General features: G+C 38.8%; 1 protein-coding gene across 2 annotated transcripts in view; it reads right to left on the bottom strand.

The window, feature by feature from the left end:
- LOC134798345 (receptor-type tyrosine-protein phosphatase kappa) overlaps window positions 1–21,928 on the bottom strand; it is a 316,272-nt gene that overhangs the window by 171,661 nt on the left and 122,683 nt on the right. For both annotated transcript variants that reach the window (XM_063770752.1, XM_063770753.1), the window contains exon 2: window positions 14,526–14,921. In XM_063770752.1, coding sequence (XP_063626822.1) covers window positions 14,526–14,715 — 190 coding nt within the window. In that variant the 5' untranslated portion in view covers window positions 14,716–14,921. The remainder of the gene's footprint in view (window positions 1–14,525; window positions 14,922–21,928) is intronic.

Genomic DNA, 21,928 nt, shown 5'->3' with positions numbered 1-21,928 from the left:
CATGACTGTTTTCGCGAGGCGGAAGCGGAAATGACCGAAATCAGGGAGAGTGGAATAAAACATTCCGGGGCAGGCGAGCATGAGACCGGTCGGGAATGGGGCTGTCCATAAATTACGTCATCGATTTTTGACGATTTTGGACCCCCCCCCCCCCTATAATCATCCAAAAATCATGCATCAAATGACCCCATTTCCTCCTACTTCATGCTACCGTCATCCGATGTCCAGACCCCCCCCCCCCTAATTTGAAATGACGTAATTTATGAATAGCCCCAATGGGTTTGTTGAACGATAGAATTTATTTGAAGCCAATTGCAAGTCCATAACCTCTCGACGATCCGAAATCAATTCTTTTACTGTAAGTGCACCAACTTATTGTAATAGAGTATCCACATCGACATACTGGCTGTCCATATGGGGTAAGATAAACATAGTTTATTTTGCCCGGGGCTAGAGAAACAGTATGAGGATTCCCTACAAGTGTTTCTTTTGCCCCAATGTTTCTTTTAGCTACCCCATCTAATCTTATAGAACTTATGTTAAGGAAGTGTGTATACATGTCTTCGCTTAATATATTCCAAAAGCGCACTTTATTATGCCGTATTGGCGCTTTATGGGTGTCGGTCAAATAAAGTGTCATATTCATATTTGTCACCTTTGACTTCAATGCCCGCAGATGATAGGTTTTGATCCCATGCCCATTGAGCTCAAAGCTAGCAGATGATAGTTTTTATTGAATCTGTTAGTAACTTAAATACTAATTTCAAAGACGCGGTAGCTACACCTAAAATGAATCCAATAAGTTAGGTTCTTAATTCCCTGAAAGTTATTTACGAAAAAAATGTCGTGATATAGTCAGTGTGATTCAAACTGCCGTAATCGTTCTCCTTAGTACCTAGTTACTCTTGTAATTGAAACCTGTGCTTGATCAAAGATAATTAAGGTTGTCTTTGGCTTGATTGTAGTTGCTTATATGTAGTAGTGATAGCTGGACTTAACAAATAGCGACATTGGATTGCCGGGTGTTGTTTAAAAAATGGTTAAACGTGTTTCAAGACTAATTCATCATTCACTGCACACATCCACATTAGTTCACTGCATAATAAGCTATCAATATTAAATTTTAAACAACTTCAATGAGCCAAAAAAATTATAATATCTCGTGACGACTTCGCCATTTTGAAGTTCAACCGAAAATACGTCTTGCGCTGCTGTGACAACGGGAATGCATGCTTCTCTTCTCCCGACTGTCACCGTGATCTGTCACCAGCGAACCGTCCAGAATGTATTGACAGATTTGTCTCCTATCAGAGCCGTTCTTTACACACGACGTTTCTTAGAAAGTCAGTATAGTGTGGTCTATGTGTACGAATAGTTTTGACGATTCTAGAGGTCGAGGGCGGAGAGGAAGCAATATCAGAAAAGATCTACCTATTTATGTAGACTAGGATCGAATTATCATTTACGTACATATTTTCCAATGTTATTGTGAAGAGGTTTTATGAGCAATCGACTCGAGCTTGACAAAGCTAATTTAAAAAAATATATAATCTCAAATTTGAATGTCTATGGAATTCAAATTTGAGAACTTCACTACTTCCAATTGTTTAAGCAAAAATATATGTGTCACAAAAAATGTGCAAATTTAATTATGAATAGATAATGTTGTGGTAATCAAGAAGTAAAAAAGCGGTGGTGGCCGAGTGGATATGACGCCCGACTTTCAATCCGGAGGTCGCGGGTTCAAATCCTGGCTCGTACCAATGAGTTTTTCGGAACTTATGTACGAAATATAATTTGATATTTACCACTAGCTTTTCGGTGAAGGAAAAACATCGTGAGGAAACCTGCATACATCTGCGAAGAAATTCAAAGGTGTATGTGAAGTCCCCAATCCGCATTGGGCTAGCGTGGGGACTATAGCCCAAGCCCTCTCGCGCATGAGAGGAGGCCTGTGCCCAGCAGTGGGACGTATACAGGCTGAATTATTATTATTATTATATTATAATCAAGAAGTGTATTACAGTCATTTAATAAAGCTCCAAGGACCTCCTATATACCTTTATATCCAATAATAATTCAAATCGAGTAATCAATTCTGAGGCTGCATTGATTGCATTACCCTCGAGATGCAATCAACACGAAATTAATATCGTTTGCTATTAAAGTAACAATGCAATATAACAAAGACTTAAAAACATCCGGCGATATTGCATCCATTATTAAAATCCAGCGCTTCATACCTTATAAACGGGAATCTATGATGCAACATTTATGTTACTACACTGAGAGAAAAATCATTAGTAAACTAAACCAGGAATTAAAAAAACAGTTCTGTACTGGGGGAAAAAATGAAGTTTAGTAATAATTATAGACGTTTCACTATTTCTGTAAAGTTTATTTATTTCTACAAACAGCTCAGTAATCCTAAATATAATTTCAACAAACAGATAATAGAAATTTCAAGAACTAATAGAACTTGCAAAAGTCAATTTGTTCCTATTAGTTGACTCTCCTTGTCCCCGGATTAAGTTTATTTTTGTAATTCTAAGTGTGTTTTTGTTATCCTTTTCTCTCAGTGTATCTCGAATAAATATCTTAGTTTAAAATCTCCGATACCCTCAGAGCTCTCGGCAGATAAAGTGGTCCAATCCATAAATGTCAACACGAAACACTTAAAGCGGACGCTTTAGGAACGGCATTCGGAGTATTAAAACCTCATTTGGGAGCTGATTATATACACCTTTTAACCTGATTTTTCTCCAAAACCTACAAGGTGTAACAAAAATAGTGGGGATCCGTATTCGGAATATCGTGTTCTAATTAAAAAAAATAGAAGACATTTTTTGGCGTGATATGGTGATCCCCATCATTTTTGTTTGGATAAGGTGCCGTAGCGAATATCTTTTATCTTTGTACTTGCAGTAATATCTTATATAACGATTCTTAAAAATTCATATATGAAACGCTTTTAAAGCTCATATATTTAAAGATACTTCTCCGCACTTCATTATGTCAAATCAATATCAAATAAGCACAACATTTTAAAAGTTTGATTGCCGTTTCAGATATCGGCCTACGAAGACTGCGTTGTTTATTTGGGCGCCCCTAGAGTTTCCGGTAAGGGAAAATGTCAGAAAATGCGGTGCAAAGGCTTTTGTGGAGGGGCTTTAAGTTGCTCGTCGATTGTTTGTTCTTGAATGTTTGCTGCCAGAATGTTCATGTTTGTGTGAGTTGCCGGTAGCCGGGATGTTTTATGTATAGAGTTTACCGAGTTATCCGTAGTTTTAGTACCTACCTAGTAGTAGTAGTAGTACTAGTAGTAGTAGTAGTAGTAAAACACTTTATTGTACAAAAATCAAAACAAAACAGGAAAAATAAAATTCGTCATTAGTACAACGGCGAACTTATCGCTTTAAGGGATCTCTTCCAGTAAACCTTTGAGCAATTGAGGGAGACGATAGACACCCGTACTGTACCAACAGCGTAAATAAAAAACCGGGCAAGTGCGAGTCGGACTCGCGCACGAAGGGTTCCGTACCATAATGCAAAAAACGGCAAAAAAAAACGGTCACCCATCCAAGTACTGACCCCGCCCGACGTTGCTTAACTTCGGTCAAAAATCACGTTTGTTGTATGGGAGCCCCACTTAAATCTTTATTTTATTCTGTTTTTAGTATTTCTGTTGCCGCCGCTATAACAATAGCGGCAACAGAAATACATCATTTGTGAAAATTTCAACTGTCTAGCTATCACGGTTCGTGAGATACAGCCTGGTGACAGACAGACGGACGGACGGACAGACGGACGGACGGGTCCGGACAGCGAAGTCTTAGTAATAGCCCCGCGGGGGCAGCTCGTGGCGAGCTGACGGTGAGTGGCGACACCGCGGACCCCTATTCCAGAGGGCCCTGTAATCTGGCCCTCGCCTCTGTGCTTGCCTTGATTGGCCGGCCAGAGTGGAGTCGCAAGAGCGGGACCTATGCTCCAGGTTGGAAGTGTAAAATGTCATAACGCCGGCGGCCCGCTGAACGGATTACCGGGATCTGGCTACTGTAGGCTCACCTCTCGACAACCTCACAGCCACTCCAAAATGTTGCCCTGTTGTCGCACTGTGCGTGCGGCCATTGCGGGGCCCACTCAATAAGTTGGCGAGTCACCACCTGTCGTTTACAATTTTGAGACTGATTGTCATGGCAGGTGTCCGCTAGTCTCTCCCATAGCCCATTATCCAGTCCATCCAACTTTCAAATCTATAGCCCATGACCTTAGTTCCCATCGCAGCACAAAAGTGCTACACTGCAATAGTCTTTGCACCTGGTGGGGACCATCTCCGGATGTATCACATTGTGCGTTCGGGGATGGTATCCGCCACGTGTATCCCTTGCTTTTAGATTAAAGTGTCTTAAAGGGCCTCTGCGCTGTTGGCTTCGGCCCCACGTACGCCTCCCAAAGGTCCGGGACGCCATGGTCCCGAGATATGGAAAAGACATACAAATAATAATAATAGTATATACAGCAACATAATTTGTTATGCGGGCGAGGTGTTTAAAATTAACTGACAGGTCTTTATTGTTAAGAGACTAAGAGTGTGTACATTTTGAACAACTCACCCTGCTTAACAACTTCTGTTGTTGAATGTAATGGTGTTACATCAAAAGGGCTTTAAATCTGTTTAGAAATATTCAGTAATTGAGGTCGACTTATTAAAAACACCGTCAGAAACAAATTTCAACATCAAAACTGCAAAAAATCATCGCATAATAGTCCACATGTATTACACTTTAAACTCTCGCGTTTTGTACACATATACACAAACGGGGTTACCGCGATATACTTTCATTATTTTTACCTTAAATTCCGACGTTTCAGCTGAGTTACACCAGCTGTAGTCACGGAAAGACTTTTAGTTCACATTTGTACCGAAATCATAGAGATAACTTAAACTTTTGACCTTAAGTAGTGAACTTACTTATCCAAGGTTTTGTATAAGTATTCTCCAAAGGTACAGTTTCTCGTTGTTGATGTAGCAAGGTGTGTACAAGGTGTGTACAAGGAACAACTAAACAAGCGTGAAGTGTTTGTTGCATTATTCATTATGTAATGAGCGCAAACACGAGGTAATTAGGGAGCGTACGGGGTAGCGAACATACGCACACATCTTTATGTACACAGACATCTAACACATAGGTACAGCAGTGTGTATGTGTATAGTAAATAGCAGTTTATTTATAACTACTAAAGTAAATATAGTTATTAAGTCATTGAGTTAATAATGTCTAAAAATAGGTCAAACAATCAAACCAAATTAGTAGTCGGTCAGAAATCAAGAACAAAGTCCGAATGATGAACTATTCGTACACTCTGCGAAGTAGATCGTCTTATAGAAAAAAAAATCTGAACGATATTGGTGTAGATTTATAGCTTCGATTGAAAGTAATGGGCAAGGTATTAACTTAAAAGAATTGCACACAATTTTCCATACCTAAACAATTATTTGAATCAACCCAAATCAAGACTCAATGAAATAAACTTTCCTATGAAAATAATGGACCTCACGTGCCTGATTTTATTTTTAGAACTTTTGTTTCGCTTTTGAATCGAGCTTTTACGTGATTTCAATTAGTCTCATTCCGAGAACTAGCCCCGTCTAGTACAATAGGACACGTTAGACGAGACCTAGATAGTTCGCCTAATAGTATAGGCGGGTAAATAGTGCCGATGCCGTACCAAATGTTTTATTTGTCTGACCCGATGGGACGTTTACTGACAATTATTCTAACAGCTTGTCAAACGCGGGCGAATTGATATCTAGGACGAACCAGTATACGTAAGAACCAAACCACGTTAATGTTGCAATTCATTGAAAATTAGTTAGCAAAAGTATCTACCGTAGGGAAGCCTAACTTCATCGTTGGTGCCTAATTTCGCTCAAGTAAAATATTTTTATAATAATATTACCAAGAAGTATATATGTCGTAGTCAGGTCGTATAATCCGCCGTATTACATTACGGCTAGCCGTTTTCAAAAATGGGCGAATGGGCGTTTTCAAAATTTTGAAATGCGGCGGTTCGACGATTAGCCGGATTAAAAGATAAAAGATAAAAAATAGTTTATTCAAGTAGGCATATTACAATGCGCTTATGAACCTCAAATAAACCTTTACCGGCTCCAACCGTACACCTCTGCCCCGAGAAGATTTAAATCCCCCCTCAATTGGAGGAGGGTATCCCAATATGGGACCGGCAACAAACTCGGCGATTGTTATTGCGATACGTTCTTCAATAAGGCGGCCTACGTTTAGCCGCATCGTACTACTATTTTAGATTGTAGAGTGACCAGCCCTTTCGGTCGCCTACGTAACCGGAGTTTGACAATGTTTGCAATTTAATTTATTTTTACCATGGTCCCACCGCACTACATGTGTTTCTTTTTCAAAACATTTCCTTCGCAACTTAACTAGACGGAGCTCCGCTTCGCGGGGCTCCTATTTCTGAGCGGTTTGCCCTTCGGGCATCTGAAGCTACCTAACGAACCTAACCTACTTACCTACCTACGCTTTTTTCCCCAAAGTGTAATGTTTTCACGGACGTCTCACTAAATCAATAGGTAGGTAGGTTAGGTTCGTTAGGTAGCTTCAGATGCCCGAAGGGCAAACCGCTCAGAAATAGGAGCCCGCAAAGCGGGGCTCCTTCTAGTTAAGTTACGAAGGAAATGTTTTTTGAAAAGAAATAGTCCGACGAACTCCAGATTTGATGGACACCCCAGCGTTTGTCAGGCAGCGCCACGGGTGTTAAGAATGGGAACTAAAAACTGTCAAAGCGGCGGCTAATGACTCGCTGTATTACATTACGGCTAGCCGTGTTGAAGAACGTATGGCGGCGAATACATTCCGGCGGATTCTCATTCAGCCGCATTCAATGTGGCTAATCGTTAAATCACCGCATTTCAAAACGCCCCTGTTTTTAATACGGCGGATTATACGATCCGACTGCGACATATATATATATCCATTCAATTCCCAATGAAAAGTGCTGCGTAAAAATAGTTAAAAAAATAATCTTCCCACCCATCTCCAACTTCGCCTTATCACTTTTTTAAATGAAAATTATACTAAACTTACTCCATATCCTAAATGCGACTACGTCCACGAATTCCTTGGTACTATAATGCAAGTTAAGGCGAAGTTATGTTATGGCAAATTCAGGGTAAGTACAAGTTGAATGAAACGCATTTTTGAAAACCGTTCAATGAACTGCAACATAACATAGGTTTGGTAAAAACAATATTAAGTAATATACGCATTATTCTTCCGAATCGATCCTCAAATAAACATCGGAACGATCAAGAACACTATTCGACAATGCTCACACAATCAATGTGAATATACAGTTTGCGGCCCGATTCGAACTTTAAGATACGTTAATGAATAGGTCTAGAAACGATATGGATTAGATATGTCAGTGTCAAATGTGACGTTTCTTCAAACAAAAACGTCACTTTTGACACTGACATATCTAATCCATATCGTTTTTAGGTCTAATAATTGACGTAATCGGGCAGTTGGTGACCGAGCGTACTTCCTTAAGATTAATCGTAATATGTAATGTCACTCTTGTGTACAAGTATGTATGCCAGCCTTCAGCCCTGACCCAATTTTTCAGGGAGCGGCCGGTATTATGGTGATAATTGGATCTTGTTACAATGAGTAGGGGAGGTAGGGGACCATTGGGCAGACGGGAGGCTCGGGCACGGCCTTAGAAATCAGGACGATCAGGAGGACGGGGGACAGGCCCAATGGTCCCCTACCTCCCCTACTTACGATAAAGAAGTGAGACGAAAAAAAAAGCTGATAAAGAAACATACTTTTAAATAAGTATAATACAGTAAGTATTTGAAAAGTAGAAAGATCAAAGCTTATTTTCATTAAAAGTGTTCGTGATGAAGCATTAAGTTTGGAGATCAAACACTTAGCGACTCGACATTCAATCGAATGCTCAAAGACATACCTAGTTACTCATTCATCGCTCAACGTTTTCCTTCAAAGCATATAAAGAATACAATCATTCGAATCAGAATACCAAAACGACGTATTTGCAACTCCTAAATTTGCATACAAACGTTCTTCCAGTGTCTGATATGTAGCAAAGTTTCTAGTTGAAGAATCACGCCTCGCTCGGCTACTTGGAGGCCGATTATGTTTTCACAATTTTATATGGTTATGACTAGCGTCCGGAGTAGCGGTGGCTTTGACACAGAGGGAAATGAAGTCGCCTAAGTATGTTTATGAAACGAATAACGATTAAATTATTAATTTTGCATAATACTTCCTATAATTATCTTTAAGGTTGCATATGGTAAGAAAATATTATATCGATCAATGGTGATATTTGTTAAGAGCATTTGGATAACAACACAAAACATTTGGGTGTTGCTGAAATTCTTTAACGAAAATAAATAGTTTTAAGTACTTGCAATTTACGAGTAATGTTATATACTACTTCAGGTAAATAAATAATTTATTCATTCAATGTTAAAAAGTTTGTAATAAATAACGACTCCATTATCCTCGGTGTGTGCCACCGCTCCTCCGGACGCTAGTTATGATCATATTTTGGTGCGACTTTGACCGTGAGCGGCTCACCATGATTGGTGCTGACCAAATACAATTAGGAGTCGTCTCATAAGCCATCCCGTTCACACATATTGGAGCGCGTGAGATGTCTGTTAACACAACTCAAGGTTGTACCAAAATGAGACGAAAACTGTCGAATTGTTTAAACAGAATCTGCTTGTTGGTAAATGAATAAACAAAGACAGATAAAGAAAATAACATTGCCCTATGAACGTTTAGGAAGTTCTGTCGTTTCATGCGTTTATTGTGGCAATAAATTTGTTTTGGAGCTGTTCTGGTCATCGCAGGCGTGTGGCAGGTGAATTATTCACACATGTGTGGTGGGGTTTAGATGTCAAGAACTATTGGCGAATGAACTACATGCATTGGACAGTAATAGCGACCATAGAGAAATATAGTAAGACAAGAGTGCTAATGCTCAACAACATAAGACTTTCCGGTCGGTGCTACATCTATTGTCATTTGACAGTACTACTACTTAAAGTACTGATAATTTCGCTACTCGATGCTAGATGTCGACTATGAAAATACTAATCTTTTTAGTACCAAAACTGATGTATGGAGTGAGCACTCTTGTCTTACTATATTTCTCTATGACGCGACTAAACTACGCTAGCATTGGAGGTTAACAGCCATTTTATTTGATTTGTAGCATGCGATGCGAGGGAATTTAAGAGATATTTGGTAGAGGGTTATAAGCCGAAATAATATAGGTAGCTGTAGTGAATTCAATGGGGACCATTCTTATAGCGTGTGGCTTCTCTCAAATCTGTGCCACAAAATGAAAGTATAACTATATGAAAGTCAGCATCAAAAAGAGTGGATCAGAGTACGCGTCAAAAGTAAGCATATTAGGTTAACAAAAAGTGCAAGTAACGCGAGAGCCTCTCCCGATGAACTGAAAAATCTACTCTCTTGCACATATTTACTCTCTTGCATCTGAGCATAGTCGGCTGAATATAGACGAAGCCTACTTCCAAGGTTGTATGCATTAATATGTACAATTACAAAGAATTTGATTGATGGAAAATCTAATCGAAAATTTGAGACATCGGTCTCGGCTCGCTTCACCTTAATCTAAAAAAACCGGCCATGTGCGAGTCGGACTCGCGCACGAAGGGTTCCTTACGTAAAAATCATGTTTGTATGGGAGCCCCACTTAAATATTTATTATATTCTGTTTTTAGTATTTGCTGTTATAGCGGCAACAGAAATACATCATCAGAGAAAATTTCAACTGTCTAATTATCACGGTTCATGAGATATAGCCTGGTGACAGACAGACAGACAGACAGATAGACAGACGGACAGATGGACAGTGGAGTCTTAGTAATAGGGTCCCGTTTTTACCCTTTGGGTCATCATGGGCCTGTACATCCATAAAATGATGGTTCAAACAGCGTCCATAAGAGTGCGGCACTTCCGCAAATGACTAGTAAGTCCAATGCGAGAGCGGTAGGCGCGACCGCATAGCTGGCAGGAGAATGCCGTGCCCGGTGACGAAGGTGGGAGTGCAGCGCGCTGGTGTCTCAGTTCCTGCCTAGCCGCCTAGCTTTGGTACGGAACCCTAAAAACAACAAAGATTGAAGACTTCATGTTTGGCGTCAGCTTCATGTGATTGATCACGCACTACGTAGCCAATTTCTTTAGACCTCGTCCAAAAATCACAAAGAACGGTTAAATGATTTATTATGTTCTTTGCGTCGTAAATCATATAATTGACACGTTAAATGTAATAAACGAATGGAAGGACTACTTTTGTCACAAAAAAAACTCAATCAAAATGTAATATTTTTCTGACATAGGTACGATTTAAAAGTTCGAAAATCTAACACTAACAATAAAGGTAAAGACACAATGTTAAATAAATATTTGTTCTGCTAAAAAAATCTCAATTTATAATATGTAGGTACTGTACATTGTACACTTAGCCGCAAAATTGCATCGCATGTTATAAATTCATTCATTCATTTAGAATTTTGCAGCTTTCTGTATTTTATATTTCAGATTATGCAACTGTAACGTCTGTGACAGTCACATTGCCAGCGTGAAACAAAAAGTAAACAGAGGGCCGATGATGGGTAAAACATATGAGTGGCGCCTGACGTAGCACTCGTAATGGCCGCACGTTCGCGGGTAGTGCGTCCGGGGAGTACGCTGCCGAATTTCAATGAGCTACCTACTGGTCTGACTAGTGTAAGTTTCCACATCGTTTCTCATAAGTAGTATGTTTGATAACCAGACATCGTAAATTTTGTAGCATATTTGGTGCAGCGGAATGGTGTTAACGGAATTGGTATAGATCATTCCAACTGAAATGGTAAATTAAGGTTAATATTAATGTAATTAACGCTAATTAATCATAAGGGTTGACATTGTTTATACCAAGTACGTTAACACCACTCCGCTGCACCGAAAATGTATGATGTCTGTTGATAACTTCAATAGGTAATACGGACAGCCGAGCGTTATGAGGTTTGAAAGTTTGGAGATGAATTGTAAACGTAATAAGTATAGGTAACAAATATATTTATTTCTAACTAGCTTCTACCCGCGACTATGTCTGCATGGAATGATGATGATTGATAAAAAATATTCTTCCTCGGGGGTCAAACTATCTCTATATCAAATTTCTCCTAAATTGCATGGTGCAGCGGTTTAAGCGTGAAGAGGTAACAGACAGACAGTTTATAAATGCGAAAATAACTCTACTTTCACATTTATAATAGGGATTAAGTAGGGATTGTTGTCTTAAATTAACAAAAGTAGTAGACGAAGTTAGTGGCCCAGCGGTAAGGCGTGCGATATAAAACAGGAGGTTGGTGGTTCGCACCCTGGCTTGTACCAATGAGTTTCTTGAAAGTTATCCACCTACATATGTATAATAGTTATTTGATAGTTAATAGTTTCTGAAGTTCATTGAAGGAAATCATTGTGAAAAAACCGGACGAATGCCAAGAAGGCATCCCCTTCAAAGGTCAGATGTCAGTTCGCTGTCGGTCAACCCAGTGCTTGAGAAGAATTAATTCTTAGATAAGATAGAATTGCGAAAAGCGACTGGCTCCTTTAGTTCACTATCAATCGTCATCAAAGTTAACTGTTTAGGTCTCTAGAGATTATCGGATGATTTACAGACTTTACTGAACTTTTATAACATAATAACGCACCTCCGCATTTTCTGCAAATTTATTGGACAAAGTTATCCAAAGTAATGCTTCGTAACAAACATAATTTGGAGCAAGCATAATTTATGGGAAACAGGAAATTTTAAATTGTTTCTTAATGTACAAGTACTTTGTTAAAATGTTCGTACATTAATCTTAAATTTGCCAAAGATGCGCTCAACTGAGGAAGTTAAATAAGTTAAATAAATGAAGCTAATATTTTACCTAATAGCTGGATATTTACATTAAATAAGTATCAAAATAGTTAGTAAGCTAAGCTATCTTAAAATTAAGAGATTTTTTGCCGAAAATGTTCTACCAGTACGAGTAAATACCTACTTAATCACAATAAATATCCACTCGTGAGATTAGCTCTTTTTATGTGTAGGTATACTTACCCACTTTTTAGCAATTCAATGTTAGTCATTGTTACTGGTAAACTTTGTAAAAAAATATTATTTCACGAATTAATAGTGTAACAGCCATATTCGAACTTTAAGATACGTCAAATAATAGATATGGAAACGATATGGATCGGATATGACAATGTCAAACAAGTGTCAAAAGTGAGGTTTCTACAAACAAAAACGTCACTTTTGACACTGACATATATCCAATCTAATATCGTTTCCATATCTATTATTTGACGATCTTAAAGTTCGAATATGGCTGTTAGTACCTAAAGATAATTTCAGTGTACTTATTTCCAACGCCTCAAACTTGCGGGAAGAATTAGCGAAGATTACTTTTTTATTGCTTAAATATTGAGATGGTCACGAGTGTCACGACTCAGCCAGCGCAACCTTTCATTTTTTACGAGTGTTTAAAAACAAAATGAGTTGGTTTATGAAGGTGCGTAGCCGGGAACTTTCACGGATTTCATGTGACAACTTCACCGCTCTGTCGCTGTTACAACTTTTTTAATTAGGTGAATAAAAGTAATTCTGCGTAGCGTTCAGTTCCGAGTGGATTACTCGCTCGTCGCTGGCGTGACGAGGCTTGGACAGATTTTGAACGGTTCCGCGGAATTGTTGATTTATTGGAGTTTGTGGAAATACTGGTTGTATTCACAAAGCGGGGTATGTTATTAATTGGTCGGTGCACACATGTCGGTTTAAATAGATTTCATATTCCCATTAAAGCTTAGATATTTACTTACAAAGTACCTATAGATTTTTTGTTTAACTTACAATACTTACATACATTTACGGTGGGGGAAAGCTGGCGAGTAATTATTACTATGATTGACTATTTTAATTTTTAACAAGCAGAAACGTCTGCGAACGATGCTATTAGATATCCAGGGCTATAACCGCGAAAATCGAAGTTCGCAAATTGCGGGCATTTTTCTCTGTCACTCTAATTACGCCTTCATTGGAGTAAAAGAGAAAGATCCCCGCAATTTGCGAATTTCGGTTTTCGCGGTAGCCCCTCAGAGGCCAGAGGCCGTGAGTTCAAGTCTCACACAAGACAGTATTTTTTCCACTTTTAAAGGACCCCGGACCTAAAGTATGGAAAATATGGTTTCAGTTAAATATCTTGAGATTTTGATATGTTATAGATTTCAGAGCCCTGAACAAGTCTCTAGGGGTGCTACTACTGTTTCCGAGTCCCTTTCAGAGTTTCGACTGGTTTTGTACTAGATAACAAAGTAGGTATTAGTACTTTAAACTTGAATACCTATACGTTTGAGTTGACATTGCAGTCATTTTATCTGTCTTTAAATGGTTATCGCAATATAGGTTCAATCTAATGTCAATTGTTTAAATAAATAGTTGGGAATTGAATCTTGTTAAAGTACTTAACTTACTTGTCTTGTTAAGTTCCTTTGTTATTTAGTACAAGATCAGTCGAAACTCTGAAAGGGACTCGGAAACAGTGGTAGCACAGGGGTGCTAGTCTCTAGGGTACAGACTTTTATTCAGGACTCTGAAATCTATAACATATCAAAAACTCGAGATATTTAACTGAAACCATATTTTCCATACTTTAGGTCCGGAGTCCTTTCTAAGTGTATGATTAACTATGTTGTGGTCGAGAGCTTGGCTGCGGTGTGCGAGTTATTTGTATTTTGTTCAGTAAGTAAAACGAATCATAATAAAAGAGGTGCCAAAGCTTTTATTATTTGATGCATGGGACATCGTGGAATATTCCATTACGATGTTGAAGCTGAGTATGAAATGAACTAATAACCGTAAGAATGTTGAGGACTATGTCAATGAAACCTCACAAACAATAATATTTTCGACGGTTTGGTGTAACTGGGTATATATTGGATCGCATAATAATTGATTGTCCTAATGTAATGTTACGCATAAAACTCATTTGGCATAATTTTTATTGTGCTGAAACTATTAACATTTCTGAAAAAATATAAAACTAATCTGGCCTAGCCTACACACCCTATGCAAAATACTTTCTGTCTCAGCTGGAGAAAAAATATGCGATAAGAGTTTTATGCGTAACATTACATTAGAACTTTAGGACAATCAATTATTATGTGACGAGATAGGCACCGGGTGTAACTATGTGAAAGTAGTGGAATTTTTCCAAAAAGTTGGAAAAGTTCTCGAAAATTTTCACGAAAATAGAAAATTACGATTGCCATACAAAAAACAATCCGAATTTTTTCCAAGTGGAAATTTCGTAATTTTTGAAACTTTTCAACCGCACATCAGTAGGTGTAATTGGTGTAACCAGTCCTTAGTTTATAAACTAAACTCACCAAATGAAATAAGCCCGCTGTTCAGCATGCTAAGCTTGATGGTGTTAGGGATGGACACCAGACTGGTCGCCCCGGTCCTCTCGCCTCCCTTCGACTTCTTCTCCCCAGCCCTCGTCGACGACCTTGAGCGAGGCTGCCGGCGCTGGCTGTTAGCCACCGACGTGCCTCGCTGTCCCGTCCGAGACGACATGATGCTTTTATTAACTTAGTTTCACTACACAGTACACACTGGCACTTTACACTATGAACTTTGCACTGTTAACACTAGATTTAAGCGTAATATTCATATCAAAACATTTACGTTATACACACATTGATGTAGCTTTAACGTTAATAGGAAGTGGGGTTGGATGCTTGTGAAGCCGCTACGCGCCGAAGCATAGTTTTGGTCACCGCCTGAAACAATAAGAAAAATAGTTTAGTTAAATAATAAAGTAGACTGCCTTATAAAAAATGTATCCTAAAATAAATAAAAAAACGGTTTATTTATTTCTTCAATATTATAACCATTTGTAAAAACAAAGTCTAACCTTAACAGTACATGTAACGAACTCGATACCTAAAACGATTTTTAAAATTCCAATTTGTATATTAACAATTTGACACATCCAATGTCGAAAGGCGACTGAACAAGTGGAAGAACACTGCGCGTGCGCCTACGCACCGTCTACGTCAGCGCAAGTTTCAGGAGCATTTATCTTGATCACTCGAGTGAACCAGTATAAGAGAGCTCTCCGATTGCGCGTCAGCTCTTATCGATCTCGAGGCCACAATACGATGGTTTGTCCAAGAATTCGACCGGAATGGCATTCAGAAATATTCTTGATTTGACTTTGCCCCGAGAGCATCTCCTTCGTACTGGTTTTTTATATTCGGACGCGTGTAAAACTCTCGCGCTCAGCAAAAAACATCTACCTACGTCCATCATGTTAACGGAAAATTCGTCAACCTTATTACAAAGCCAAAAAGTGTACCATTACAAGTGTACAGTACACTGTACGTGTACGCTTGTACACGGCCACTACGACCGGAAATTGCCGGGAAAATCTTCGACACGATTATGAATGAAACTAAAATAACCCTTACGAGTGAAAGAATGAATTGTTTACGCCAAGTTTGACGATCGGCATTTTGTTTTTCGTTTAGCGTGAAATTGTGTCATTCCCATAAAATGACAGTTAGAAATATGAATTGTAGATTAAAATAATGTTGTTTTCCTTGGAGCCAAAGTCCCCCGCCGCGTCTGTCTGTGTGTTTGTATGTTCGCTATAAACTCAAAAACTACTGAACAGATTTTCATGCGGTTTTCACCTATCAAGAGAGTGATTCTTGAAGAAGGTTTAAGTGTATAATTTGCAAACCCGTGCGAAGCGGGGTGGGTCGCTAGTGTAAATAAATAATAAATTATTTTAGGTATGAGGTGCTCTTTCAGGCTGAAATATAATAAAGGCAAGTCAACAAGTTACATACAGTTAAACCAGTGAGTGCTCGGAGAGTGAGTGAGTACATTTTCATCTTAATAATGAATGATATGCATGAATAATACCTATGATCGAGAAGAACGAACGACATGAAGTCATTTTCAGTCAGCTATTTCACAACTTCGTATAAATCGTAAGACAATTTGTAGTCGTACATGTACATTATTTATCACTAAACAGTTCGATATTTTGGAATATTTAAAACGACTGCGCCCAGATAATTCTAAGAACACTATGATAACGTGTGAAAATTAGGAATCTGGAGCTCACGTTACACTGGTGCCCCCCGAAAACTCGCCCAAACTGGCGCAACTATGAAAATACACGGTATCTCGTTTCGGCGTTCGCTTTTGACTCTACCATGATGAACGAACTTAATTGAAAATGCAATTTCGCTGCAGTAAATACCAATAACTACAGTACGTTTGTATGCGAGAACCGCTCAATTATGAAAACGTCATTATACGTTGCTATGTAATGGAAGAAGTTTGATGCACTGTGGTAATGGAGGTTGAAATGTTTTACTGGGAAAAATATTTAAACAGTGTACACTACATTTTTGGATGCAAATGCTTGATATGTTGATGAAAATATAATGTATAAGTGCTTATAATATTTTAGGCGATCCCTCAATTCCTTACGGTTCCCATCATCAGAACTAGATTTGACAAAAATGCGACCAACTTGGAATTAGGTAGGTAAGTATATTACGTTTGAACAAATAAATATTGTTCCAAATCGGTTCAGAAATGACGGGTTTCTCAGGTAATATACAAAAAAACTGTCAAATGGATACTCTCATCCTTTTTGAAGTCGGTTAAAAACTTTCACCCGTACTCAATTAACCCACAAAAGTGACTCATCAATGTTGCTAATTACTATTATTCATGCCAAAAACTTTTAGTAGGTACTAGATATCTTGAAAAACTATAAACGCAATGTCACTTTCCTGTTGTTGAAACTGCCAACTCCAAGGTCATCAACTTCCTCGCGTTATACCGGCATTTTTGCCACGGCTCATGGGAGCCTGGAGTCCTGGGGTCCGCTTGACAACTAATCCCAAGAATTGGTAACTCCAAGATTTTGATTCTAATTTTACAATTAGTTATGGTTTTGATACGACCTCGACGATCGTCTTGGTGATGGGCGCGCGTCTGACGCGCGACTTTCACTTGATTTCGCATCAGCCTGAAAAATAGGTTTTAAGTTTAAAACCTACATGTCATAAATGCGAGATCTTAAAAACAAGCATAATAAATAAGTTGTGATTATAGTTTGTCAAAGGATCTCAATCATCTCAATCATGGACAGAGAGAATCATACTATCTTTGTCTTGCATTAGTACTAGCACCCAAAAGAAATGGATGAGTATAGTTTTCCTGGTTCTTACTGACTGTCAAATTGGTTTGACCAACTATACCTATATATGTCGTTATTATATACTAAAGATTCATCAGTGTAATTAAAAGTAAAGATTTACAGGCCTTGGCTTATTTTTAAAGTTTAAAATGTGCGAACTAGCTCAGAAAACTATCTTGTTTTCAAGTTATTACTGTCTAGGATTATAATGCGTTATCATCAGGCCTTTAACATCTTGACAGATGATTTATGCAGCGCCTGTAAGCGAGGAACAAAGTCTCTCGTGGCTGTATAAGCCAATGCGGGCCGGTATTTGCGACCGTATTTGTAAAATAAAATAAAAAGAGCGTGAGCGAACTTTAAAGTCGTATCAAATATTAAAAACGTAACAAATTGCTATATCTGAATCGGATCTATATCTGAATCCCTAAAGTCTTTTCTCCTATCTTTGCATTCCCTAATATTGTTTGTCATAATGATCAGTTGTCCTAACACTAAAAACCTTAATTTTGGTTTCCCCAATTATTGTTTACTTATCCTAATATTATTAAGCATATTTTCTTTTTCCCCCCATCCCACCCATCTGAATCCTGCTCCAAGTTTACGTATGACGGTATTTTTAGACTTTGCTGTGCATGTGCGGTGTCTAGACTAAAGATGCTCACATTTTTATGAGCGTGTTTTTACCATCCTTTATTACCCGTGTAGGCCCCGGTTTATCAAAGCTAAATCCGCCTTGTAGCTGTCGTAAAATATAGTTAATTTTACCACATTTCCAACGTGTGTTAACATTGAATAATTTTACGGTTTAGAGTTTAGACTTACTTGTTTTTAGTCACTCGCGCGACATTTTTCGGAGAGCCTAGGTCTCCTTTCTCATTTAAATTACTTTCCAAATATTATTTTGGACTTATTTCAATTTATCAATAACGTTTGGCAATCAAATTTGAATCAATGGTGTTAAAAAATAGAGCGCAGTCTGTTTTGTTGTCAAATCGAAATAAATAAAGCAATCTCAAGTCTATTGGCATCGGTACCGACGGCTGGGAGGAACATGCTGCAATGAGAACCGGCGTAGAGACCTATGCGTGGGAGAGAAAAAGCTCGACGAAGGGTGGCTGGAAAACTTGAGACAAAAAAGGCACAGGCGTCATCGGGCTGGTAGCCTGGTCTCAGGCGAAAATGCGTTGGCCGTCTCAACCGCTCTTGACACAGCGTTGCAACTATCATCCGTCAGGGATGCAGTGGCCATTGATGACCCAAAGGGTAAAAACCGGGCAAGTGCGAGTCGGACTCGCGCACGAAGGGTTCCGTACCATAATGAAAAAAAAAACGGAAAAAATGCAAAAAAACACGGTCACCCATCCATTGTACTGACCACGCCCGACGTTGCTTAACTTTGGTCAAAAATCACGTTTGTTGTATGGGAGCCCCATTTAAATCTTTATTTTATTCTGTTTTTAGTATTTGTTGTTATAGCGGCAACAGAAATACATCATCTGTGAAAATTTTAACTGTCTAGCTATCACGGTTCGTGAGATACAGCCCGATGACAGACAGACGGACGGACGGACGGACGGACGGGCAGCGAAGTCTTAGTAATAGGGTCCCGTTTTACCTTTTGGGTACGGAACCCTAAAAATGGGACCCTATTACTAAGACTCCGCTGTCCGTCTGTCCGTCTGTCCGTCTATCCGTCTGTCCGTCTGTCCGTGTGTCCGTGTGTCCGTCTGTCCGTCTGTCCGCCTGTCCGTCTGTCCGTCTGTCCGTCTGTCCGTCTGTCCGTGTGTCCGTGTTTGTCTGTCCGCCCGTCCGTCTGTCCGTCTGTCCGTCCGTCTGTCCGTGACCAGGCTGTTGAAATTTTCATAGATGATGTATTTCTGTTGCCGCTATAACAGCAAATACTAAAAACAAAATAAATTAAATATTGAAGTGGTGCTCCAATACAACAAACGTGATTTTTTTGCCGTTTTTTGCGTAATGGCACGGAACCCTTCGTGCGCGAATCCGTCTCGCACTTGACCGGTTTTATTTATTACTCACATTTTTAAACTTATCCTGAGTACCAAATCGGAAGTCACGCCGCAGTTCATACCGCAGATATCACGTCCATGTGTATGAATGGCCCAGAAATAAACAGTGAGTCAAGGAATGCCTCCACCGAGTCAAGGGCGAGCTGTATTTGTTGTGTGTAATATTGCTCGCGAGCTGGAATTTTCCGCGGCTTACGCTGCGTCTTACGTAAGCGAACAACTCGCGAACGCGACGCGGCGCGGCATTGCGCGACGCGGCGGGCCCAACGCGTTCGCGTTCGCAACAAGATCGCCCACGTAGGACACTTCTATAGGTATCTACGGTTGATTCACCCCGCGCCGCATCGCTTCGCTTCGCGTTCGCGTGTTGTTCGCCTACGTAGGACGCTGCGTTACAGTTTTAACATACGAGACATTAATGTGGATTATTAAAGTACAGAGCAACCTAATCCTGGCTTTGAGAGAGTGCAAGATGGTGATGTATCCTATATACATGCCGAAAATGCCTTGATGCAGAGAGCTGAAATGTGAATATAATAACGCGATCTACACTAGCTAATAATGCCGACTAACATTTTAAAGCATATTCTAAGTACCATCAACCAAATACAAAACCGCCTGGATCAGTCACTGAACGACCTGACTTTAACCTACATTATTTGATCATGTAATGTTATCTTTGGCTTTAGGAGCTATTTGAAGGTAGATTTTGTTTACTTTTATTTAAATACCTAAAGATACAGAGTATAGTACCAGACAAAGATACATGTTATCATAAAAATTCATGTCCAATTTCACGTACTGCAGAAAATCAAATCAAAATGAGAGCATTACTTCGATTGTATGGGAGCGGCTTTTTGGTGGCACGTGGGCGAAGTTGGGCACCAACGGTTAAGTAACCTCCTTTTACTTATTATTTATAGCTATAGATTGCTTCTATTTTCCACTTCAACCCTTTCCCCGCTAGTAAACTAAGATAATTTCCAAACAGACTGAACTTCCTCATAAAGAAATTTGAATATAAATTGAGATGTTAATTTTCGTTTAACTGAAGCACACTGAAGGCTGTTGTTACGACCGATATTGTGTTAGAACAGTATCAAAAACTAGTCAATGTTATTTGGCTTTACTTATTCTAGTTACTATAATACATGAAATATGATATCATGTGTTAATCAGTTCTTAGAATTTGGTTTAATAATTTATCCATCGGATATTCTGTTATGAAATATCCCTTGAACCCTATTACCATTTTCCGTGAAAAACAAGTAAGTACTTGTTTTTCACGTAAAATGGTAATAGAGTTAATAGAAAAAAATTATTCACTAAGTAGTGAATTAATTTTTTCTAAGCATTTCGGAACGGTATCGAATCGACTTAAGGTCAATGAGGTCTACCGTGACGCCTTACAAACGCCAGACTTCAGGGGACTTCAGGAGATAGTGATACGTGGAGAAATAAGAGGGAGGCCTTTGCCCAGAAGTGGGACAATTATGGGCTCATAATTAGTGATTCGCGGGAATTTCCCGGGAACAAGGAATATTCCCTTATGGGAAATTTCTGGGAAATTTTCCGGTGTTCCCGGGAAAATTCCTCGAACAGGGGAATATTGAAACAGATTAAGTGTGTTACAATTTTAATTAAAGCTAGCTATAACGACAAGTAACTGCGTTTAGTAAAATAAAGTAGCCAAAAACCGTAAAATGCAAAGTGGCTTCCCAAAAAAAAAACTTAAAAAGTGGATTTGCTTACAACATTCGACAGTTTGGATGTTTCTCAAAAATATATGCCATCACTTTAAGCCCCCGATGTACCTGAATGCGAAGTCAGATCACATCGAAATTTTCTCCATACAAATAGATACTTATAATTTTTTTTATCTCCAAAAAATTATGGCTACAGTATTTTTTTTATTAGATATTTTGAATAATGTAATGCTAAAACATTCACAAGAACCCGTCCTTAACACTCGTATGTAGAAGAATTTCTTGGTAAAAAGCTTACGGAACTCCACTATTCTTATTAGTACCTAACTTATTTTGACCCTGATTAAACTGTGATGATTTTTATCGATTTTGTTGAATAATGGCGTATTATTGTAAAAAAAAAATATTCTGGCCGAGAAATCATTCCCAGCAACTATGGGAAATTTCCCAGGAAGAATGAGAAATTTCCCGGGAAGAATGGGAAATTTCCCGGGAGTATAGGGAATTTTCGTAGGCGGATGAGATACAGTTTATGTTTTTAAAAAAAGTTTAAGATGCTAAGTGTTGACTGAATTTCTGATAATAATTCGCCTATATCTATGCGCCATTTCAAAATTCCCCTACTTTCCCTTCATATGGGAAATTTCCCGGGAACGGCACATCACTACTCATAATGTAATAATGATGAAGGTCATTGACACCTGATGGAAGTAATACTACCCTATTTATAGAAAACAACAATATTCCTGTATGTGGAGGTTTATAGATAAAATGGTAGGTACCATTTACTTTTTTTCGAAAAACCATCAACTTTTGGGTTATTT

Source organism: Cydia splendana, chromosome 16, assembly GCF_910591565.1.
Source record: "Cydia splendana chromosome 16, ilCydSple1.2, whole genome shotgun sequence".
NCBI lineage: Eukaryota > Metazoa > Arthropoda > Insecta > Lepidoptera > Tortricidae > Cydia > Cydia splendana.
This window is presented reverse-complemented; position numbering and strand designations above follow the sequence as displayed.